This window comes from Primulina eburnea, chromosome 3 (assembly GCF_022965805.1).
Source record: "Primulina eburnea isolate SZY01 chromosome 3, ASM2296580v1, whole genome shotgun sequence".
In the NCBI taxonomy this organism is placed as follows: Eukaryota; Viridiplantae; Streptophyta; class Magnoliopsida; order Lamiales; family Gesneriaceae; genus Primulina; species Primulina eburnea.
The window spans coordinates 44919420-44941631 of NC_133103.1; the positions used below are offsets into that span (position 1 = coordinate 44919420).

General features: G+C 39.7%; 1 protein-coding gene across 4 annotated transcripts; it reads left to right on the top strand.

The window, feature by feature from the left end:
* Positions 1 to 15721: 15721 nt before the first annotated feature.
* LOC140827615 (28 kDa ribonucleoprotein, chloroplastic-like) lies at positions 15722 to 19080 on the top strand. 4 transcript variants are annotated; one of them, XM_073190364.1, is made up of 5 exons: positions 15722 to 16110; positions 16450 to 16548; positions 16655 to 16942; positions 17373 to 17531; positions 18797 to 19080. In XM_073190364.1, the coding sequence occupies exons 1-4, from the start codon at positions 15796 to 15798 to the stop codon at positions 17490 to 17492; spliced, it is 822 nt and encodes a 273-aa protein (XP_073046465.1). In that variant the 5' UTR covers positions 15722 to 15795; the 3' UTR covers positions 17493 to 17531; positions 18797 to 19080. The 4 variants fall into 4 exon arrangements, with proteins under 4 accessions (XP_073046465.1, XP_073046466.1, XP_073046467.1 ...); XM_073190365.1 differs by having other exon boundaries at positions 17373 to 17501; XM_073190366.1 differs by lacking the exon at positions 18797 to 19080 and adding an exon at positions 17664 to 17682 and having other exon boundaries at positions 17373 to 17501.
* The last annotated feature ends 3132 nt before the right edge of the window (positions 19081 to 22212 follow it).

Genomic DNA, 22212 nt, shown 5'->3' on the forward strand with positions numbered 1-22212 from the left:
CGAGGTTAAAATAGTAACATCACTAAGTCATTGTGGGTCTTTTTAAGTTACGATTTGAAAATAAGGATCGAGAAGGAAAATTTAATTGGGTTACTAGAACTAGGTCTAAACTTTGGGTTATTAAGGATAAGCGAATTTCGAGGACGAAATTCAATTTAAGGAGGGGAGATTGTAACGCCCCGAAAATTTTAAAGTCCACGCAAACCATGTGCATGCAATTATTAAATTCTTTTGTATTTTTTAATTAAATGTTTTAATTGCATGAATTAATTATGTGATGCATAATTGCATTTTTTAAAATGTATTTTCTACATGATTGCATTAAACTGTACTTTTAAAAGGTATTCGAGTTGCGATCGAGTAACGGAGACCGATGGATGAAAAATATGGAAAATGTTTTTATTAAATAATTGTTTTTAATTATTTAATATAAGGGTGATGGTTTTCTCTTATTTTTGAAAACAAGGGATTTTGAGGTGATTTTATACGCCGGGACTAATTTTTATCGGTGTTGAATTTTCAACCAAAATACGAGCTCCTGAGCAGTCCGGCTATTTAATTCACTAACTATTTTTATGAAAGCCATTTTTAGAATTTTATTAAATCCTAATTAGCACTAGTGGGCTTAATTAGGGGCTTAATAGGCCTAAGGTTTATTTAGTTGATTAATTGGTATTTAAAAATCATTAAACCCTAGTCTTGAAAAGAAAACTCACGCCGCTCACAATTTGTGAAAACAAAAACACTCCCTCGGCAGCAAACTCACGGCACACTTGCACACAGCCTTGGGAACAGCTTTTTCTTCGAAGTTTGAAGTGGAACTAGCCTCGGATCTCTCCGTTCTTCGATGCCATCGGTATTTCGTGCATTTACGAAGCAAAGGCACGCCTAAATCTTCCTTTTCTCATCCATTATATCATATTATGATTTGAATTATTGTGTGTATAAAGAAACATGAAATATTTTAAGGATTTTCGCAACACTGCATGAGTGCATGAGGAAAGTCGATTTTTTAATTCAAATAAATTGTTGTTAGCATGTTAGGGACTGCCATGATACCATACTATGTTTAAGTAAGGTTTTCGAGGAAAAGTAAGCCACACACACACACACCCAGGATCGACAGGAACCGAAGGAAGCAGAATTAAAACACCACATGCTGTCACGGGAAGAACATGGGTTCGGTTTATGGGTTGTGGCTACTGGACTTGGTTCGGTTTGGGGCAGGGGCTTGCTAGGAAGTGTTTTGGTAAGGTTTTGCATGAGTTTTAGACCCCTAAAACTCCACACACAAACCTGTACACAAAACGTTGCAATTGCTGTCATGGGCTGTGAGGGGCGCACGTTCATGTTTGCGTGGGGCTTGGCCTGGGGTTCAAGGGCTGAGTCAGGGTGCGTCCTAAGGGTCCTAGGCGAGAGCTGGAGTGGCTGGTTGGAGAGCCAAGCCATGGGTGAGAGTCCTAGGCACCAAAAACGTGAGGATCATACCTATGTAATTCTCGGCCAGCACATGGTGTAGCTTGGGAGACTTGGGTTCTTATGTCTGTGGGTTTTCCGTGAGTTCTTATGGTTCAGTAGGGTACCTAAGTGTGTCGGTAAGGGTCTGGTTCATTATGGTTCGGGGGTAACACGATAAAATTAAGAGATGGCTCGGGGTCGAAGTTTAGGTGTCAAGTGAGTTTTAAAATAAAGAAATTTTGGAAAAACGGCTCACGGGGGTCGAGTCGTGATCCATAAGGGCTAAAATAATATAAAAAGACTAAATTTTGAATTTAGGAATTTTATATTAAAATTTGGTATTTTTCGGGATTAAAACACCGTCAAAACAATTATTTAAAGATATATGAAAAGGTCTAATTTTTAAGCTAAGTAAAATTACGAAAAAATTCATGTAAGCTTAAATATTTATTTGGGACATGTTAGAGTCAAGAAATCAAGAAAAAAGTCAGAATCGTAAAATGACACGATTAGGGGTAAAACGGTCTTTTTACACCTAAAATTAGTAACGGTCATGGCAGTGCCCTAAATGCTGTTTTTATGATATTATGTTCATTGTTAAATGCTTATGAAATGTTCATGATTTATTTATGATTTATTTTAAATGTCCATGAAATTTTATGATTAAAGTTGACATTTAAAATACTTGGTGCATGCTTGGTTTCAAAAGAAAATATATTCATGCATGATTTTATAAGGTGATGAAAACATGAAAATATTGATGAAAGTGAAGTAATTGTGACTATGAGGATTTGAGGATTTGAGGTTATGATCAAGAATAGGCCAAGGCTCAGTTGACGATCCTGTGTCGCTGATGTCCCCGCCGCCGAGTACTGTGGTTTCATGTAGATGGTACCATCGTCATTTCATGTCATGTCATGTCACGTCAGGAAAGTCACAATTAACGATCTGAATTCAATCAAGGAAAAGATAAAGTTATGATCATGAAAAGAATCACGTCATGCTATTATGTCATGTTATCATGTTATGTTATGATCAAGGAAAAGGTAAAGGTAAGGTTCATGTCATGCATATCACGAAAAGGTTATTTTACGTAAAAGTATTTTCACTGTTGCATGAGATTTTATATCTATTACTCGTTACAAAGATTTGGTGTGTTGAGTCTTTAGACTCACTAGGTGTGATGGATGCAGGTGAAGGTGAGGGAGGACTTGACGCATGAGATGACTGGACTGAAGGTGCACACAACCCGAGGACCAGCGCTTCTACGATTTTCCGCACTCATGATTATGGGTTATAATGTTACGTTAAAATATTTTAAAAAAAAACCCTTTATTTATGCTTTAGAATGGTTTTGGAGAGGAGAATATGTTCACGAATATTGCTTTTTAGATTTGGTAACTCATGCGATGATTTTATCCTTCATGTCTATTCACTTGATTTTAAAATGCTAGTTGGACCGAATTTAAAAAAAAAAAAATTTCCTAGTACATTTTAAACACAAGAACACGTGACATTTCAATTTTACTCTAAGTTGAAGATGGAGCATTTTTAATAAGTTATTAAGTTTTAATATTTTAAAGTATTATTATGTATTTAGTGATTTAAGAGTTTAAAATTTTTAAAAAATTGGTGTGTGATCATTTTATGGAAGAGTTTTGAGCAAATTATTAGGTGTTAACTTTTAATTAGTATTTAATTTAGTTACTTTAGCACAAATTTCTCCTAAATTAAAAACACACACACTTTACACACACTCACACACACCTACACGTTTTTACACACACTAAACACACATATTCAGATTTTTCATATTTTTAAAAAGAGAGAAAATTAGGGTTCTCCTTACCCAAGAACAGCCGCCCCTTTCTCTGATTATTTCCAGCAGGATTTTTGTCGAGTTTCTTCAAAGAAATCGTTGCACGATCGTTCCGGATCAACCTCGCTCTCATCTCCGCTTCGATATCGCCGGTTCGGTAACATTTATCATCAAAAGGCACGTATAATCTGTTCTTTCTGCATCGATCTTGTCATAGTATGCGTCGTGTTATTTTATGCGTGAAAATCCATGTGTGACGTTCGTCGTTTGAGCGGAAAATAGTTTGAATGCGTTTGAAATACTTTTTAGATCTGAAATCTCGCAACTTACTGTTCTGATAAAAACTGCGATTTTTCTATCGGAATTTTGAGAACTTTCAACTAGAAAATTGTAGAACTTTTCGATACCTTCGATTTGATATAAAATTCGAGATTTTTGGATGAAAATTGAGTGAGTTATGATGTTTTTCGTGGGACTGCTCAAACTGCGACTTTTACGAAAATTGTGTTCTTGTAGTTTTTGTTGCAGGCTTCGTTGGAGATCGACGGGTGATCGTTGCTGCGTCTAGGTATGATTATTATGATGATATGATGTCAATTGATGCGTCGCCTAGTGTCGATAGGCACTCACACGCACTAGAAGTCGTAGGTAACGAATTGGTGTCAATTGCTATATTTTGAATTGGATGTGTCGTAGGGGAACATCGTTGCCTTGGGTGGTTGTACGTTTATGGTTTGATGTTAGGGCATGAAAGGATGGGTCTCGGGGTGTCGTTTCATAGTCCGTGCAACCGAGTCTAGAAAGTTGAGCAAAGCATGTACAGAATTTTCGTAGCTTCGTTTGTCCCGCAGGTACACGGACCCAAGCACGGACCCTGGCACAGGGTCCGTGTCTTTGTTTTTCTCTTGGTGCGCCATTACAGAGTCTACACGGACCTCTACCCGGACCCTGACACGGGGTCCGTGCCTTTGATTCTTTTCGGAGCCTTTTTCCAGAGTCTACACGGACCTCCACCCGGACCCTGGCACGGGGTCCGTGTCCTTCTATTTTGGGAAAAATGTTATAGTATGCTTTGAGGTTTGATTTCATGATTTAGTGCAAGGATTATCAAGGTCGTGTCATGGGAAATTTTAGAATGTCCTAAGTAATGATTGAACTTGAGAGTAAGTACGATTTCTACGTTAAGTTATGCAAGTGAAGCATGCAAATTCATGTTAGTATGTGCAGCAACGGCCCCGATCGAAGTCCAACGAATCCCTCAACGCCAAGTAAGTATGTATGACGTGCAATGAAAATATTTTAAGTTTTTGAGGTATGCTAAATGTCTTGTGACCAAATTATGAATGGGTTTGGAAGTCGGTGAACGTGGCCGAGGACCTCTCCGCCCCGTTAAATTATGAACGGGTTAGATCGTGGTTGGAAAGCGTTAAATTATGAACGGGGACCAACCAGCCCGTTAAATCATGAACGAGGATCTCATGTATGCGGCAGTGGATACGTCCCTGTCAGCCCAGTACTGTGGTGTGTCTGATCAGGCGTTTATTATGTATGGGTCACTTGCTTTGAAACATCCTCAACGAAAAATGATGAAGTCATGTATGTTTTAGTATGCTCAAGTATGCAGTTATGATTATGAAAGTTTCACGTTATGGCACGTCTATATATGTATGCAAGTTCAAGTTATTATGCAAGCTCAAGTTTCAAGTTATGTACGTCTTATTTTAAAGTTGCATGCGATTTTATTATGTAGTACTCGTTATCCCAGTTTATACGTGTTGAGTCTTTAGACTCACTAGACTTGATCGATGCAGGTGACTATGTTGATGAGGAGACGGGAGGTGGCGACCAAGGGGCATGCTTGGACTGAGTGGGAGGCTAGACCCGAGGACCGCCTACGTTCTTTTAAGATTTTAAGCATGAAAACTTTTACACTCTGATTTTATGATTTGAATGTTAGATATTATGAGGCAGCTTTTCTTTTAGCAAATTTTAGTGGCGACATTGATTTCAAATACTATTTTGATGAATGATGAGTGACAACCCGATGGATGTTTATATTCAAGAAAATTTTTAATTTTTCCGCAAATTTTAAGTATGAAAAGTACGGTTCGTTACAGTTGGTATCAGAGCCAGGTTCTTGTAAAGGGTCACGCCTACTGCCAGTCGCAAGAAGCTCACGAAGTCACACATCAAGTCTGTAAGTTTAAAGTTTTGCATTATGTTATGTAGTAAGCATCAAGTTATGATTTCAGTATGTGCATGTTTTAAGTTTGATTTACGTGCATCATAAAATATTGTTATATGTTCATGCATATTGGGTTTACGTGTTGGGTGAATTATTGGAACAGTATGCCTCCTAGACGTTTGGTTGACCGGGAAACAAGGGATGAGAACAGAGAGCATCGAGTTGAGGACAGGGAACATCGAGATGAGGAGAGGGCCAATCCTCCACCACCTCCACCACCAGATATGCAGGCACAGATGCTTGCTGGGATGACGCAGTTCTTCGGACAGTTTGCGGGAAACCAGGCAGCAGCATTGGGTGCAGGGGCGAGGCCCCAACCAGAGGCAGTATATGAAAGGTTTAGGAGGATGAGTCCTAAGGAGTTTTCGGGTACCACTGACCCGATGGTAGCAGATGGATGAATTAAGTCCATAGAGGTAATCTTTGAATTTATGGAACTGACCGACACAGATAGGGTCAGATGTGCCACGTTCCTTCTGACAGGGGACGCCAGATTATGGTGGGAGAGTGCATCAGTGGCAGTCAATTTGCAGGTGCTGCCTTGGAATGGTTTTAAGGAGGTCTTCTACTCCAAGTACTTCACTGAGGAAGTACGAACCAGACTCACCAACGAGTTTATGACGCTGCGACAGGGGGACAATAGCGTGGCAGAATTTGTTAGGAAGTTTGAGAGGGGATGTCACTTCGTGCCCCTCATTGCTAATGATGTCCAGGCGAAGTTGAGGCACTTTTTAAATGGGTTGCGGCCGATCCTGCGCCGTGACGTGAGGGTAGCTGGCCCTACTTCTTATGCAGTTGCCGTCTCTAGAGCTCTGGCGGCAGAGCAAGACCAGCGAGATATTGAGGCGAACAGGCAGGGCAAGAGGCCCTATCAGGCACCACCGCAACACCAGAAGCAACAACAGCAGAGACCCCAGTTTAAGAGGCCGTTTCAGGGGCCGCCTGGGAAAAAGCCATATCCAGGACCGCCAAAGGGCAAGGGTCCAATTCAGCAGCAAGGGGCGCATCAGAAGCCCGGTAACTTCCCAGTGTGCCAGAAGTGCAATCGCCAGCATCCCGGACAGTGCCTATGGGGATCCGGGAAATGTTTTAAATGTGGGGCTACAGATCACATGCTGAAAGAGTGCCCACAGTGGAAGCAGCCAACCCAGGGAAGGGTATTCGCCATGCATGCTCAGGAGGCGGACCCAGACACCACCTTACTGACTGGTAAACTTTTCTACCTAAGCCCAGTATTATTTTGCCTTGCATATGGAATATTTTTACTTGGGATTATTAGCGTGCTAGTAATATTTTGTGTGCCTAGGGTTATTGTGTTCTATTGTGCTTAAGGTTTATGTTAGTAATTTTGGGAAAATAAGTTGTGTTGTACTAACGCATCTCAGGAAACATTTTTATTAAGAGATTATCCACAACTGCACTGTTAGACTCAGGAGCCACTCACTCCTTCATATCAGAGACGTTTGCTAATCATTTGGACCTCAAGTCCATTGGCCTAGACGTGAACTTTTCGGTGACAGTCCCGTCAGGGGAAGAGCTGTTGGCTACCAGTGTGATCAGAGACATTGATCTAGAACTGCATGTCCACCTAGTATATGCAGATTTAATCCTATTGCCGATGCCTGAATTTGACATCATATTGGGAATGGACTGGCTGACTAAGAACAGAGTTCTTATCGATTTTCAGAAGAGGTCAGTCTTGGTTAGACCGCCGGGCATGGAACAGTTTCTTTTTGAACCAGCCAGATGGAGAAGCTTTCCTCGCATGATTTCGTGCATGCAGGCGAGGAGGTTGATTTCCAAAGGGTGTCAGGCCTTTTTGGCTAGTATTATTTCAGCGCCTGACGTGCCCACTCCATCTTTACCAGAGGTGTCAGTAGTCAGAGACCTCCCAGACGTCTTTCCTGATGACGTCACAGGCCTTCCACCAGAGAGAGAGGTGGAGTTTGCAATCGATCTCGTGCCAGGCACAGCGCCAATCTCTAAGGCACCGTACTGATTAGCTCCAGCTGAAATGTTAGAGCTCAAGCAGCAGATTCAGGAGCTCCTCGACAAAGGATTTATCCGCCCTAGTTTCTCACCCTGGGGCGCACCAGTGCTCTTTGTAAAGAAGAAGGATGGGAGTATGAGGCTGTGCATCGATTACCGAGAGCTGAACAAGGTAACGATCAAGAATAAGTACCCACTACCTAGAATCGAAGACTTGTTTGATCAATTGCAGGGAGCTACAGTTTTCTCTAAGATAGATCTCCGATCAGGGTATCACCAGATGAAGGTTAAGGATGCAGACGTTCACAAGACGGCCTTCAGAACCAGGTATGGGCATTACGAGTTCTTGGTGATGCCATTTGGATTGACAAATGCCCCAGCAATTTTCATGGATCTCATGAACCGAGTATTTCAGCCATTTCTCGATCAATTCGTCATAGTATTCATTGATGATATTCTTATATACTCGAAGAGCCATGAGGAGCACAGCCAGCACTTGAAGACAGTTTTACAGACCTTGCAGAGCCGCAAGTTGTTCGCGAAGTTTAGTAAGTGTGAATTTTGGTTGGAGAAGGTAGCATTTTTGGGTCATATAATTTCTAGTAGCGGCATTGAGGTGGATACAGCCAAAGTAGCGGCAGTTAAGGATTGGGTTGAGCCAAAGAATGCATCAGAAATCCGCAGCTTTTTGGGTTTAGCCGGTTACTACCGTAAGTTCATACGGGGATTTTCATCCATAGCAGTGCCACTCACTTCACTCACCAAGAAGAATGCTAAGTTTGTGTGGAGTGATGAATGTCAGAAGAGCTTCGACACATTGAAGCAAGCTCTTATTTCTGCGCCGGTACTAGCCATGCCATTAGGGCAAGGAAACTTTGTGTTATATACCGATGCATCTAAGCTCGGGTTAGGCGCAGTATTGATGCAGCAGGGTCGGGTCATAGCCTATGCTTCCAGGCAATTGAAAGTGCACGAAAAGAACTATCCGACTCACGACCTAGAGTTAGCCGCCGTTGTCTTCGCACTGAAGATTTGGAGACACTATCTATACGGCGAGAAATGTCAGATTTTCACTGACCACAAGAGTCTCAAATATTTCTTCACGCAGAAAGAGTTGAATATGAGACAGAGACGGTGGTTGGAACTTGTGAAAGATTACGACTGCGAAATTAGCTACCATCCGGGGAAGGCTAATGTTGTCGCAGATGCTTTGAGTAGAAAAGTGGCAGTTATCGCTCAGTTGTCAGCTCAGAGACCGCTTCAGTCGGAGATTCAGAGATTTGGTCTAGAGGTTTATCGAGAGGGCAGAGCTCCTAGACTGTCTAATCTGATAGTCAAATCTGATTTGCTAGACCGTATCCGGGCAGGTCAGTCTTCAGATGAGCAGTTACAGAAATGGAGACTGAAAGACGAAGCCAAGGGCAGTGTGCTGTACACAGTTTCAGACGGAATTGTGAGATACAGAGGTAGGATGTGGGTGCCTAGTGTTGGTTCGATCAGACAGGATATTTTGACAGAGGCACACGCATCTCCGTATTCCATTCACCCAGGAGGTACCAAGATGTACAAAGACCTACAGTTATTGTATTGGTGGCCAGGGATGAAGCGAGACATCCGTAGATTCGTATCAGAATGTCTCACTTGTCAGCAAGTAAAAGCTGAACATCAGAGACCAGCAGGGTTGGTTAAGTCACTCCCCATTCCCGAGTGGAAGTGGGAGAACATTACTATGGATTTCGTGGTTGGGTTGCCGAGATCAGTCAGAGGATCGAATTCTATTTGGGTTATAGTGGACCGACTCACTAAATCAGCGCATTTCCTACCAGTGAAGACGACTTTCTCCATGACGCAGTATGCGGAGCTTTATCTCAAGGAGATAGTTCGTTTACATGGATTTCCAGTTTCAATTGTGTCCGACAGGGGCCCAAGGTTTACGTCGTCCTTCTGGAAGAGCTTACATGCGGACATGGGCACAAAGTTGCTTTTCAGTACAGCTTTTCATCCGCAGACAGATGGGCAGTCTGAGCGAGTGATTCAGATTTTAGAGGATTTGCTGAGAGCTTGCATGATTGATTTTCAAGGAACTTGGGAGTCTAGACTACCTCTAGTGGAGTTCACGTACAACAACAGCTTCCAAGCATCTATTGGTATGGCTCCCTATGAGGCGTTGTACGGGAGGAAGTACAGATCACCAGTTCATTGGGATGAAGTTGGTGAGAGGACAGAACTTGGTCCGGAGATAGTTCAACAGACTGCAGACGTGGTGGTCAAGATTCGTGAGAGAATGAAGACTGCCCAAAGCCGTCAAAAGAGCTATGCCGATAAAAGGAGAAGAGATCTCGAGTTTGCCGTAGGAGATCACGTTTTTATCAAGATAGCACCTATGAAGGGTGTTATGAGATTTGGAAAGAGAGGCAAACTGAGTCCGAGGTTCATTGGGCTGTTCGAGATTTTGGACAGAGTTGGGACACTAGCCTATCGTGTTGCCCTTCCGCCGAATCTGGCCGGGGTGCACAATGTGTTCCATGTCTCGATGCTGAGGAAATACCTGGCGAATCCTTCGCATATTCTGAGTTATGAGCCGTTGCAGCTTGCTCCAGACCTGTCTTATGAGGAGAGGCCAGTCCAAATCCTAGACAGGCAAGAGCGTAGGCTTCGGAACAAAGTGACTAAGCTAGTCAAAGTTCGGTGGCTAAACCAATCAGTGGAAGAGGCCACATGGGAGTCAGAGACAGATATGAGACTTTGCTACCCGGAGTTGTTCGATAAAACTTAATTTCGAGGACGAAATTTTTATAAGTGGGGAGGAACTGTAGTGCCCAAATTCAGTACACGTATGACCCATGCATTCATTTAATTATTAGACCATTTAATTATTTTCAAATGAGTTTTGGCCATGCATAATTTATGAAAATGCATTATTTTAAATTATTCATGTTATGGGATGCACGTTGAAATGTCTTTTTCAAGTTTCATGTTTCAGGCGATTAGTCGAGTCGGGATCGAGGAAGAGACCGGTGACGATTGTGACAATTTAAAACATGGTATTTTACTCTAAGTTGAAGATGGGGCATTTTTAATAAGTTATTAAATTTTAATATTTTAAAGTATTATTATGTATTTAGTGATTTAAGAGTTTAAAATTTTTAAAAAATTGGTGTGTGATCATTTTATGGAAGAGTTTTGAGCAAATTATTAGGTGTTAACTTTTAATTAGTATTTAATTTAGTTACTTTAGCACAAATTTCTCCTAAATTAAAAACACACACACTTTACACACACTCACACACACCTACACGTTTTTACACACACTAAACACACACATTCATATTTTTCATATTTTTAAAAAGAGAGAAAATTAGGGTTCTCCTTCCCCAAGAACAGCCGCCCCTTTCTCTGATTATTTCCCGCAGGATTTTTGTCGAGTTTCTTCAAAGAAATCGTTGCACGATCGTTCCGGATCAACCTCGCTCTCATCTCCGCTTCGATATCGCCGGTTCGGTAACGTTTATCATCAAAAGGCACGTATAATCTGTTCTTTCTACATCGATCTTGTCATAGTATGCGTCGTGTTATTTTATGCGTGAAAATCCATGTGTGACGTTCGTCGTTTGAGCGGAAAATAGTTTGAATGCGTTTGAAATAGTTTTTAGATCTGAAATCTCGCAACTTACTGTTCTGATAAAAACTGAGATTTTTCTGTCGGGATTTTGAGAAAACTTTCAACTAAAAAATTATAGAAATATTCGATACCTTCGATTTGATATAAAATTCGAGATTTTTGGATGAAAATTGAGTGAGTTATGATGTTTTTCGTGGGACTGCTCAAACTGCGACTTTTACGAAAATTGTGTTCTTGTAGTTTTTGTTGCAGGCTTCGTTGGAGATCGACGGGTGATCGTTGCTGTGTATAAGTATGATTATTATGATGATAGGATGTCAATTGATGCGTCGCCTAGTGTCGATAGGCACTCACACGCACTAGAAGTCGTAGGTAACGAATTGGTGTCAATTGCTATGTTTTGAATTGGATGTGTCGTAGGGGAACATCGTTGCCTTGGGTGGTTGTACGTTTATGGTTTGATGTTAGGGCATGATAGGATGGGTCTCGGGGTGTCGTTTCATAGTCCGTGCAACCGAGTCTAGAAAGTTGAGCAAAGCATGTACAGAATTTTCGTAGCTTCGTTTGTCCCGCCGGTACACGGACCCAAGCACGGACCCTGGCACGGGGTCCGTGTCTTTGTTTTTCTCTTGGTGCGCCATTACAGAGTCTACACGGACCTCCACCCGGACCCTGACACGGGGACTGTGCCTTTGATTCTTTTCGAAGCCTTTTTCCAGAGTCTACACGGACCTCCACCTGGACCCTGGCACGGGGTCCGTGTCCACCCTTCTTTCCGAACCCTTTTAACCCGAGTCTACACGGACCCCTACACGGATGTAGGCACGGGGTCCGTGTCCTTTTATTTTGGGAAAAATGTTATAGTATGCTTTGAGGTTTGATGTCATGATTTAGTGCAAGGATTATCAAGGTCGTGTCATGGGAAATTTTAGAATGTCCTAAGTAATGATTGAACTTGAGAGTAAGTACGATTTCTACGTTAAGTTATGCAAGTGAAGTATGCAAATTCATGTTAGTATGTGCAGCAATGGCCCCGATCGAAGTCCAACGAATCCCTCAACGCCAAGTAAGTATGTATGACGTGCAATGAAAATATTTTAAGTTTTTGAGGTATGCTAAATGTCTTGTAACCAAATTATGAATGGGTTTGGAAGTCGGTGAACGTGGCCGAGGACCTCTCCGCCCCGTTAAATTATGAACGGGTTAGATCGTGGTTGGAAAGCGTTAAATTATGAACGGGGACCAACCAGCCCGTTAAATCATGAACGGGGATCTCATGTATGCGGCAGTGGATACGTCCCTGTCAGCCCAGTACTGTGGTGTGTCTGATCAGGCGTTTATTATGTATGGATCACTTGCTTTGAAACATCCTCAACGAAAAATGATGAAGTCATGTATGTTTTAGTATGCTCAAGTATGCAGTTATGATTATGAAAGTTTCACGTTATGGCACGTCTATATATGTATGCAAATTCAAGTTATTATGCAAGCTCAAGTTTATGTACGTCTTATTTTAAAGTTGCATGCGATTTTATTATGTAGTACTCGTTATCCCAGTTTATACGTGTTGAGTCTTTAGACTCACTAGACTTGATCGATGCAGGTGACTATATTGATGAGGAGACGGGAGGTGGCGACCAAGGGGCAGGCTTGGACTGAGTGGGAGGCTAGACCCGAGGACCGCCTACGTTCTTTTAAGATTTTAAGCATGAAAACATTTACACTATGATTTTATGATTTGAATGTTAGATATTATGAGGCAGCTTTTCTTTTAGCAAATTTTAGTGGCGACATTGATTTCAAATACTATTTTGATTAATGATGAGTGACGACCCTATGGATGTTTATATTCAAGAAAATTTTTAATTTTTCCGCAAATTTTAAGTATGAAAAGTACGGTTCGTTACATGCACCTTCTACTGAAGAACCATCAGTCTCACGGGCTGTTACTGCACCATCGGAAGAAATTTTAGCCTCTGACTTGGCCGTTCCCGCTGAAGAAATTGTTCTTCCACTGGCTGCTGCTGAACCTACTGTCTCTACACTTCCAGAAGCACGCACAGCAGACCCTGGTCCTTCTACTGCCTTTATGAATGCTAACCTTATTTCTACTGCGTTGACTATCTCTCATCCTGTTCTGACTGAGACGAACTCTCGTCTTTATGAGATTAAGCAACGCATGCTTGCGCGAACTCCCTCCCCGGAATCAGATGCATTTAACCTGGAATTTCAGATTGAGTCTCTATAACGGGAACTCAACAACATATCTGATTTAGTGAAACGTATGTCCTGTGAAAACATCTCAGAATTCAGTGGTGCTCAATCTTTCAGAGAACGAATGGGCAAACACATCTATAACACGGCGGAAACCATGGAAAAGATGTATGCTGAAACCGTCGTTTTCAGACAGGCTATATCGAGAACTCACGGTACCATCATGCTTACTCAAACTGATATACTCAACTGAATCACTGAGCATGATGATCTCTTCCGATCACTTTCTACTTCCGTGGAACTTATGGATGCCAAGATTGACTCTCAAAATCAATCTCTCACTTCGCTGGATAATCGCATCTCTTCTCAAACTCCGTATCTGGAGATGCTAACCGATGGCTTTCAAAACATATCCGGAAGACTGAAGGACCTCTTCGCCCATGTAGTTGCGGCTGATGTCAAAAAGGGGGAAGATAGAGGAGATCCAGCAGGAGCCAGACAACCTGAAGATGAAGCTGAACCATCAAACAGAAGACTTCAAGAACCTCAGAATGAAGAAGTCATCTTCAGGGATATTGAAACCGATTGATCATTTTCTTTGATACTTTATTGACATTATTCTTTTTGTTTAAATGATTATCTGCTTTATTTATCAACTTTCTACTGTTTAGGTTTTGGCATCACCACAAAGGGGGAAATTGTTAGACATGAATTTTATTGTGGCGATGATTAACTAAAACCAGCAGACCAGAACAGTAGACTAACTTATCAGAAGCTACTGGTCTCATAAAACTAAACCAGTAGAAAGGATAGTAATACAAAACCAGTAGAGGACGTTTCCTAACGTTGCTACCTTTATTGTTACCGTTAAAGAGTTCCTAGTACTAGTATTAATTGCAGCATTAAATACTATACGGAGTCATTTAATGCATTTTACCCAATTAAGTATGAAATAAGACTGATTGTTTTATAGCTTTTCTGCAGGAACTTCTTTTGGTAATAAAGCTGATTGTATCAATTATCTGGAGACATCCTCTGATTGTGAACGTTGAACTCAGTCGTTTATATATACATGGATCAAATCCTTATACGACACGATACTTCGCATAATATCATCTTTCAAGGAACAAAAGCTATTATCTCCATCAGAAAAATCTCGAAATTCCTTGAGTACTTAAAGTTCAACACAAAGAAAAGTAGCACACGCTTCATAGCTAATATCTGATCTTTTGAAGATCATCTTGTGCTACTGATTCTTACACTCTTCACAATCTTTACATCACTTATACTTTATCTAGAAGAGTTTGTAATCTGAAAAGAGTCTTTTCAGAACTTTGTGTTTAGCATTTTTGTGAGTTGAGAAACTAAGAGTTTCAGTAGGCCGATGTATAAGTCCTTCTGAAGTGGGTGTGTACAAGAGTTGTACTGTAATATCCAAAGTCTTTTAGTTATACCTTCTGGAAATAGGAGAAGGGGAGACGTAGAAGAGTTTATCTTCGAACTTCCATAAACAACTGCTGCCTATTGTTTTATTGTCTTTCAACTACTTCATCAGATTGTTTCCGCACGTTTTATTGTAATCAGGTGAAAGTATTCGCACAAGATAAACTACTATCCCTAACAGGATTTTAGTACCTCATCAGAAAAGAAAGAAAAATGAGTAGAGTTTATTCACCCCTCCCCCAATCCTCAACATAATATATTCTATTTTTCCAATTTTACATTTCTCCTAAATTCAAACTCACCACCACTTCCTTCCACCGGCAACCCCGCCAAAGGCCGACCACCGTCGTCGGCCACCGCCGGCCACCACCACTGCAGTTTCCGGCATCCGCCGCCGCTTCCGGCCGACCGCCGTCGCCGGCAATCTCCGATCACCACCGGCCACCACCGCCGGCGTTTTCGGCATCCACCGCCGCTTCCGGCCGACCGCCGCCCACGCCTCTGCCGGACCGCCGCCACCGGAGTGGGAGAAGAAAAAAAAAGAGGAAAGGACAATTTTGTCCTTTCATCAAAAAATTCAAAATTATTCTACACTTAAAAATCAAACCAAACAAAAAACTATTTTACACCATATATTATATTTCTACGACAATTATTTTCTTTATAATTTACATACTAATTATTAGTTTATTTTATCTTCCAAACCAAACGCGGCCCTTCACTTTTATTTTTATAAATAATAATTAATTAACACAAACTTTTTTAATAATTTATTAGTCACTTTTTATTTTATTTTAAAATTTTTAGATGATCAATCCTAACATAAAAATTAATCTTTATATTTCTTTAATTTTATTTCATCTCAGAAATTTTTATATTAAATTTCCTTAATATAAAAAAATTAAAGTTACTTATATATAAATCAATTTTCTAATTACGTTTCCCCTTCTCCTCCCTTCTCTTATCCGTCTCTCCTTTTCGCCTTACTGAAACAAGAAAGCTCCGATGGCGGCATTTAGTCTCGTGTATAACTATCCCATCGCTCCACAATTCTCGCACACCACCCATCAGTTTCCTCGGCTCTCGAAACCAAGTTTTATTTCGCTCAGAACGAACCCATATAGCTCCAATCTTCGGTTCTACTTTCTCCATGTACAGGCTCAACCTCAATCCCAGCCACTCGCCGCACAGAATGCCGTAGAAGAGGCAGAGGATGAAGTTTCTAGCACGAGGTTGATTGTTCAGAATGTTCCCTGGACATGTTCTGTTGATGATATTCGACCCCTGTTTGAAAATTATGGCTCCGTTGTTGATATTGAGGTGTTCTTTTCTTAATCTTTATTCTCTGTTTCTTTTTGCGATATTAATTTTATAGATTATCATGGGGTGGCATGTAATATTGGTTTACCTACAAATACTATGATACATGACATTGTAATTTGTGACAATCAACAAAATTTTTCGAAGTTTGGATGTTAACCTGCACTGATTTTGATTGGGTGCCGAGTAAGTATTTCACTAAAAATGCAATCTTGGTCGTTTTTTGTCATGTTTTGCCTCACCGGAAAAGCTTGATTTGTTACATTTTGTTGTAAATTTTATTATGGGTTCATGTTATGATGCTCTTTTTTTTCCATTTTCTTTTTTGGTGGGATAAAGTTTTCAATGTATAACAAAACAAGAAACAGGGGTCTCGCCTTCGTAACAATGTCTTCAAATGAAGAAGCTGTTGCAGCTCTTAATGATCTCGAATCCAAGGCAAGTGTTTGGGTTTTAAAGATTTTTGTAAAATACTTATGGATGCCTGCACGACCGTAATTATACCATTCGGTAATCACTTGTCTGTTTTATGTTTGTGAAAAAGGAATTCGAGGGTAGAGTTTTGAAGCTTAACTGGGCCAATCCAAAGAAGAAGAAACCTTCATCTCCACCACAGCCCAAACCTTTGCCAGTACACAACTTGTTTGTTGCAAATTTGCATTTTGAAGCGAGGGGGAACGACTTGAAGGAATTCTTTAATGCTAATGGTGGGAATGCTGTTTCTGCTGAAGTGGTATTTCAAGATAAACCGAGACGGTCGGCGGGGTATGGCTTTGTTTCCTTCAACACCGAGGCTGAGGCCCTAGCAGCACTTGCCACATTTGAAGGGAAGGTAATCATCAATTGTCTTTAAACGTACTGTTGGCGGCCTTTTGCTTAGCTCTCCTGAATGCAAGCTTTTGGAAAAATTAGTTTCTAACATGGTGTTAGAGCCGGTGGTGACAAGCTCAAACTCTTGATATGCAAATACCATATTAGAAACCAAGACCGACCACAGAATGCCCAAACCAACGTACACACAGACGTCATGATATAAACTTCAAGCATACCTTCTCCGATCTCCGGCATATATTCGATGCATGTTAAAGAATGAAATTAAATACTTTGAACTAACTTTTATGAGTTATAATTTTGGAAAACATTGTTTCTAATAGTCCTATTGGGATTCGGGCTTCGTACAACGTTTGTTGACATTGCCTGCAAGAATGGATTTAATTTATATGGGATGGAGTAAAAACTTCTAAGAAGTTCTTACTTTGCAGGAGTTTATGGGAAGACCAATTCGCGTGGCTCGCAGTAAAAGATTTCTGAGACAGGAGAGCAAGGCAACTATTGAGTCTGAGACCAAGCAAATAGAGAAACTTGATGCAGCGGTTGTTTAATCACTTGAGGTTGAGGGTTTTTACATTTCTCCGCTTTTTGTTAGCTCGGCTCTCTTTGTCAACCATTTTGTCAACATTTACTTTTTGTCATCCACTAACATTTTGACTGTATAGTTCGGATCATATCCTTTGGTTATTAAGAATCTTGATTCTCCACTTTTCATTTCACAGACAGCTCGTGATTGGTGTCAAATCTTAAGAGGCGACGTAATAGTTGTAGCATTTTCCTCATGGTAATGAGTGATTAACCATATGATAACTTGTCTTCTTTTGGGATCCTTGTTCTCTCTCTGTCGTCTTTGGGGTCTGTCTTGTGGAATTTTCCGTTAGGGCAGCTGTCAGGATCGGTTGGGTGTGATAAAGTGTTTAGAAGAAGGTTGAATAAACACTGGACAATTTTCATAACTTTTCGATGGATGAATCAGTTTGGTAATAAACTGAATTCGCGAATCTTGTTATCAATATCAATCAGTTAACTTAATAAAAATGCAGAAATAACGGAAAAACAGATAGAATAAAACCAATAATAAGCAACACAAGATTTGGATGTTCGGAGATTTCAAACACTCTTACGTCACCCCTTCTATCTTGAGGATATGATATTTACTAAAAGACTTTGATATATACAATGGTTTGTACAAACCCGCTTTAGTTTAAACTTAACACTGCCAAGACTGAAACTCTTAGCTTAAATTTAATTTGTACCAGTACTCAATTGATGTAATTTTTAAGCACAACTGATCTTACAAAGATCGAATAAAACAATAATGAATGTTTGTGTTTGAAGCTCAAAGTATAGCCTGAAAGCTATGGATATGTATAATAAGTGTGAGCTTTTGTAAAACCGAGTTTTGAAAGAATATGCGTAGAGTTCTTGAAACTGACTGTATAGCTTGATAGATGGGTAACTTAGTTTTCTTCGTATATTATAATGTTATCTTGTCTCAGCTGACCTTCTCGGCTATTTATAGGCTTTGATTCCAACGGTAACATTGAATATATTTGAATCTTTATATCCGTTGAATAGCCATGTCGACATTCTTCTGACAATCGTACACTGTAGCTTTTTTGAAATGCGGCGTTCCCACTGCTTCTGTACAAACTGTCGGTTGTTGGCTACATCCTTAACTGATGACGTGTAAAGCTGATAATAACTTCCAAATTTCCAAGTAGTAAATGATCGTGAATTTGGTCTTATATTCCACAATTTCATGTAGGATAGTTATTTTGATGATCTTGAATTGTTGTCTTTCTTCAGTTTTTATTTGGTAAAATTGATTTAAACCTTGTCCTAATGACTGTAGGAGTTTCTTTCACCAGCAGTCCAAGTATGTCAAGCAGCCTGAGGAAAGCTCGACTCGAGCTCGGCTTAATTCAAGCTTAGAGAACTGGAGCATATCTTGAGTGGTGCTCAAAATTCGTCTCTTAGATTTAAGTACTTAATAGAGTTTGAGCTCGAGTAATATTAATTTTATTTTTTCATTTCTAAGGCACACTTAGTTACAAAATACGAATCATGACTTTTTGTTCGTCTCTCTCCTCAAAAAGTGCAATTCGATAATGTCGATCTAGTATACCCCTGCGAACCCAAGCGAACATTCGAATATCTGTTCTACATTCATTTGTGAAGGTACTCCTAATGGGTTGAAGACCATACCAACATGACTTCCAACATGCAGATAAAACTTATTTTGTATAGGCAAAATCTTTGAAATAATACTTTTATTTTTGTGTCTTCCTGCTGAACTCATGGAGTGGCTACAAAAATGGACAAATTTACCGTTTCAAAAAACAGAAAACAGAATAATTGAAGACCGGAAACTGATCGACGAATGTAAGGCGCAGAAACACATAGTTTTGTAGTTGAACTTTTTTGATGGTGAAATTAGGAAGCTAATCTATAATACAAGTAAATAGGCTGTCTAGATGGGGTGCATTTTAAATGAATAGTAGGTCTCTAATGAGGTGGGTTCGGTTTATATCTACACTGAAAAGTAACACTTGTGACATAAAAAAAAAATATTTTTATTAGTCGTCGAAGATCCGTCTAACAAAATTGATTCGTAAGACATTCACACAGAACTTTTTACGTTAAATGAAATAATGATAAAAATTACTGGACCTGTAATTTTCTATTTAAATACTTACGTTTGTTTTTGTGATAGAGATAAAGATAGAGTATGTCTTTCTCCACTAGAATCTTAAATTTGCCTACAATTTTTAATAAAATACTAGTGTTTGATTCTACATACTTATTGCCATCAAAATCCTTTCAATAATCACCTGATCAAATAGATTTTATGATTATTATACATAAATGAGCATAATATAATGATCATGTGCTCAATTTATAGATATTTCATTTTTTTTAGTGAGATAATAAAAAAAAAAGATGAGACAAGTTAAGACAAATGGTGATTTTTTTTTAAAGGAAAACTTTCAGCGTTAAATAACTGCTTTCATCAATCAAGATAGATAAAAACTTGCATTTCTAGACAAAGAGTGAAGGGTGATCCAAAGCAAAGTGCGTTAAGAAATGAGTTACCTTGTTCTCATTTCTATCACCATGACAAATTCTCTTAAACCTACAAGAAACGAGATCTAAAATGTTCAAAATAAGCAACCCTTTATGGTTAATAATTTCTGCTGAAGGTATCACTGCTTGGACAACATTAACAGATTCTGAGAATATCGATGCATCAATTAGGCATGCTTATCGGTTCCATCGAACTGGTCTTGGGTTTGGATTGGTTCCAAGTATTTCAACTTGGAACCGGAACTGGTTCCTAATCGGTTCTGACCGGTTCAGCTTCTAATAAACCGGTTCCGGTTCGTGTCGAACCGGTTCCGATCTAATTTATTATATTTTACTATATAATTAAATTATTAATATTAATGGAAAATTTTTTATTTAGTATTTTGATTGTAAATAATTGTGATTATATTAAAAAACTATAACAAAATAACTTAAACATTTATTTTTACAATTGAACATCTAAATTCATCACGATTTATTAAAATATATTTTGAATATTCTGGATTTTCGTCGGAGTTTGAGCTTTGAAATTCGTCGATCGCACCAGAGGTCCTATTCTTTTTTTCTGCTGCAAACCAATCTTGTAGGCATGTTAGCATGGAAAGTGTTTTTGGCTTTAAATTAGTTCTTTGTTCACCAATAATTTTTTCACATACTGAAAATGCTGATTCGGAAGCAACACTTGAACTTTGAATGGATAGGACATGTAATGCCCTAGATTTTATATCATGTTAAGTGGAGATTATTGAGTATAAACTAATGTGATTATAACCGGGCCATTACGAGATCAAATTAAGCCAAACTTATGAATTACATAATGTGGGGACAGAACTAGTGGCGCCCGAGCGGTAGAAAACAACCGCCCGGGCGCCAATGTTGCGGTAATTCACGTCACGGGCAGAAGGTTCGGCGCCCGGGCGGTAGATTTTGACCGCCCGAGCGCCAAGGAGGCGCTTCGAAATTATTCGGACAGAGAAGGCCGCGCCCGAGCGGTAAATTATTACCGCTCGAGCGCGCTTGTATGGATTGTGAGGGCCGAGAGTTCCGCGCCCGGGCGGAACTTTATGTCCGCCCGAACGCGAGACATGCAGACGGGAAAAATGACATTTGGCTTGTCGCATGTTCGTGTATCTATATATATATACAGCAACGAAAATCCCTCAGAATATTAGAGGAGTTGGGGAAACTTTGTTGAAAATCCTTACGCCTTTATATTTCAATCCCTCCGTTAGATTTTAAATCCGACTTCGGTGTTGTGTTCCTAGCAACGCAGGCTTCAACTGGACGTAAGTTTTACTACATTTTGACATGTTTTGAAAATATGTTGTTGTTAGAATTGAATACACGTCATATATGTTGTTCTTGACATGTTAGACATCGTAGAATCGAAGTCAGATTAAGAAACAGACTGAATATGGAATTGTTATAAATTTCAGAATGAAATTGACTAGAATTGATGTCAGATTTTTACGGTGGTTAATTGTAAATGATTGGAATTGATATAGACTGATATAGTATTATCAGTATCGCAAGATTGTACTGTTGTACTGTCAGAATTTGATAAAACAAAAATATTGTGATTTGATTTGAATATTGATACAGAATACTGGTATTGTCATTGCCAGATTGAGTATTGACAGATTTGGAGTCGAGACTTCGATTGTATCAGAGCGACAACAAGAAAGGTATAAATAAATGTTGATTCGGGATTGCACAACTCGAGTTAGGTTTGACTTGAGTTTCCCTAAATCACATACTTTACTTTATTGCATTGATATTTGCAGATTATCAGATTGATATGTTATTGTAGTGACTTAGAACAGAGTCAGAGTCCGAGTCTAGGGCAGACAGCCTAGCTAGGATAGAACCGCCGAGTCTTTCTCAGAACCGATAAGACTCTAGACTTACGATGTATCGATGAGCTTCAGATGTAGATCGACGTCTATCTCGGACACACTCGATACATCATACCAGAGTCTAAATTAGATTGGGATCCCTAGAATTGAGATAAGATAAGATTAGATCACGAGTCATTGATACATGTAGTCAGATTAGATACATGTCCCGATGTTTGTTCATGCTTTTATATATGTTTTATATGATTGCATTTAATACATTGTTTATACTGGGATATTTATATCTCACCGGAGTTATCCGGCTGTTGTCTTGTTTGTATGTGTGCAT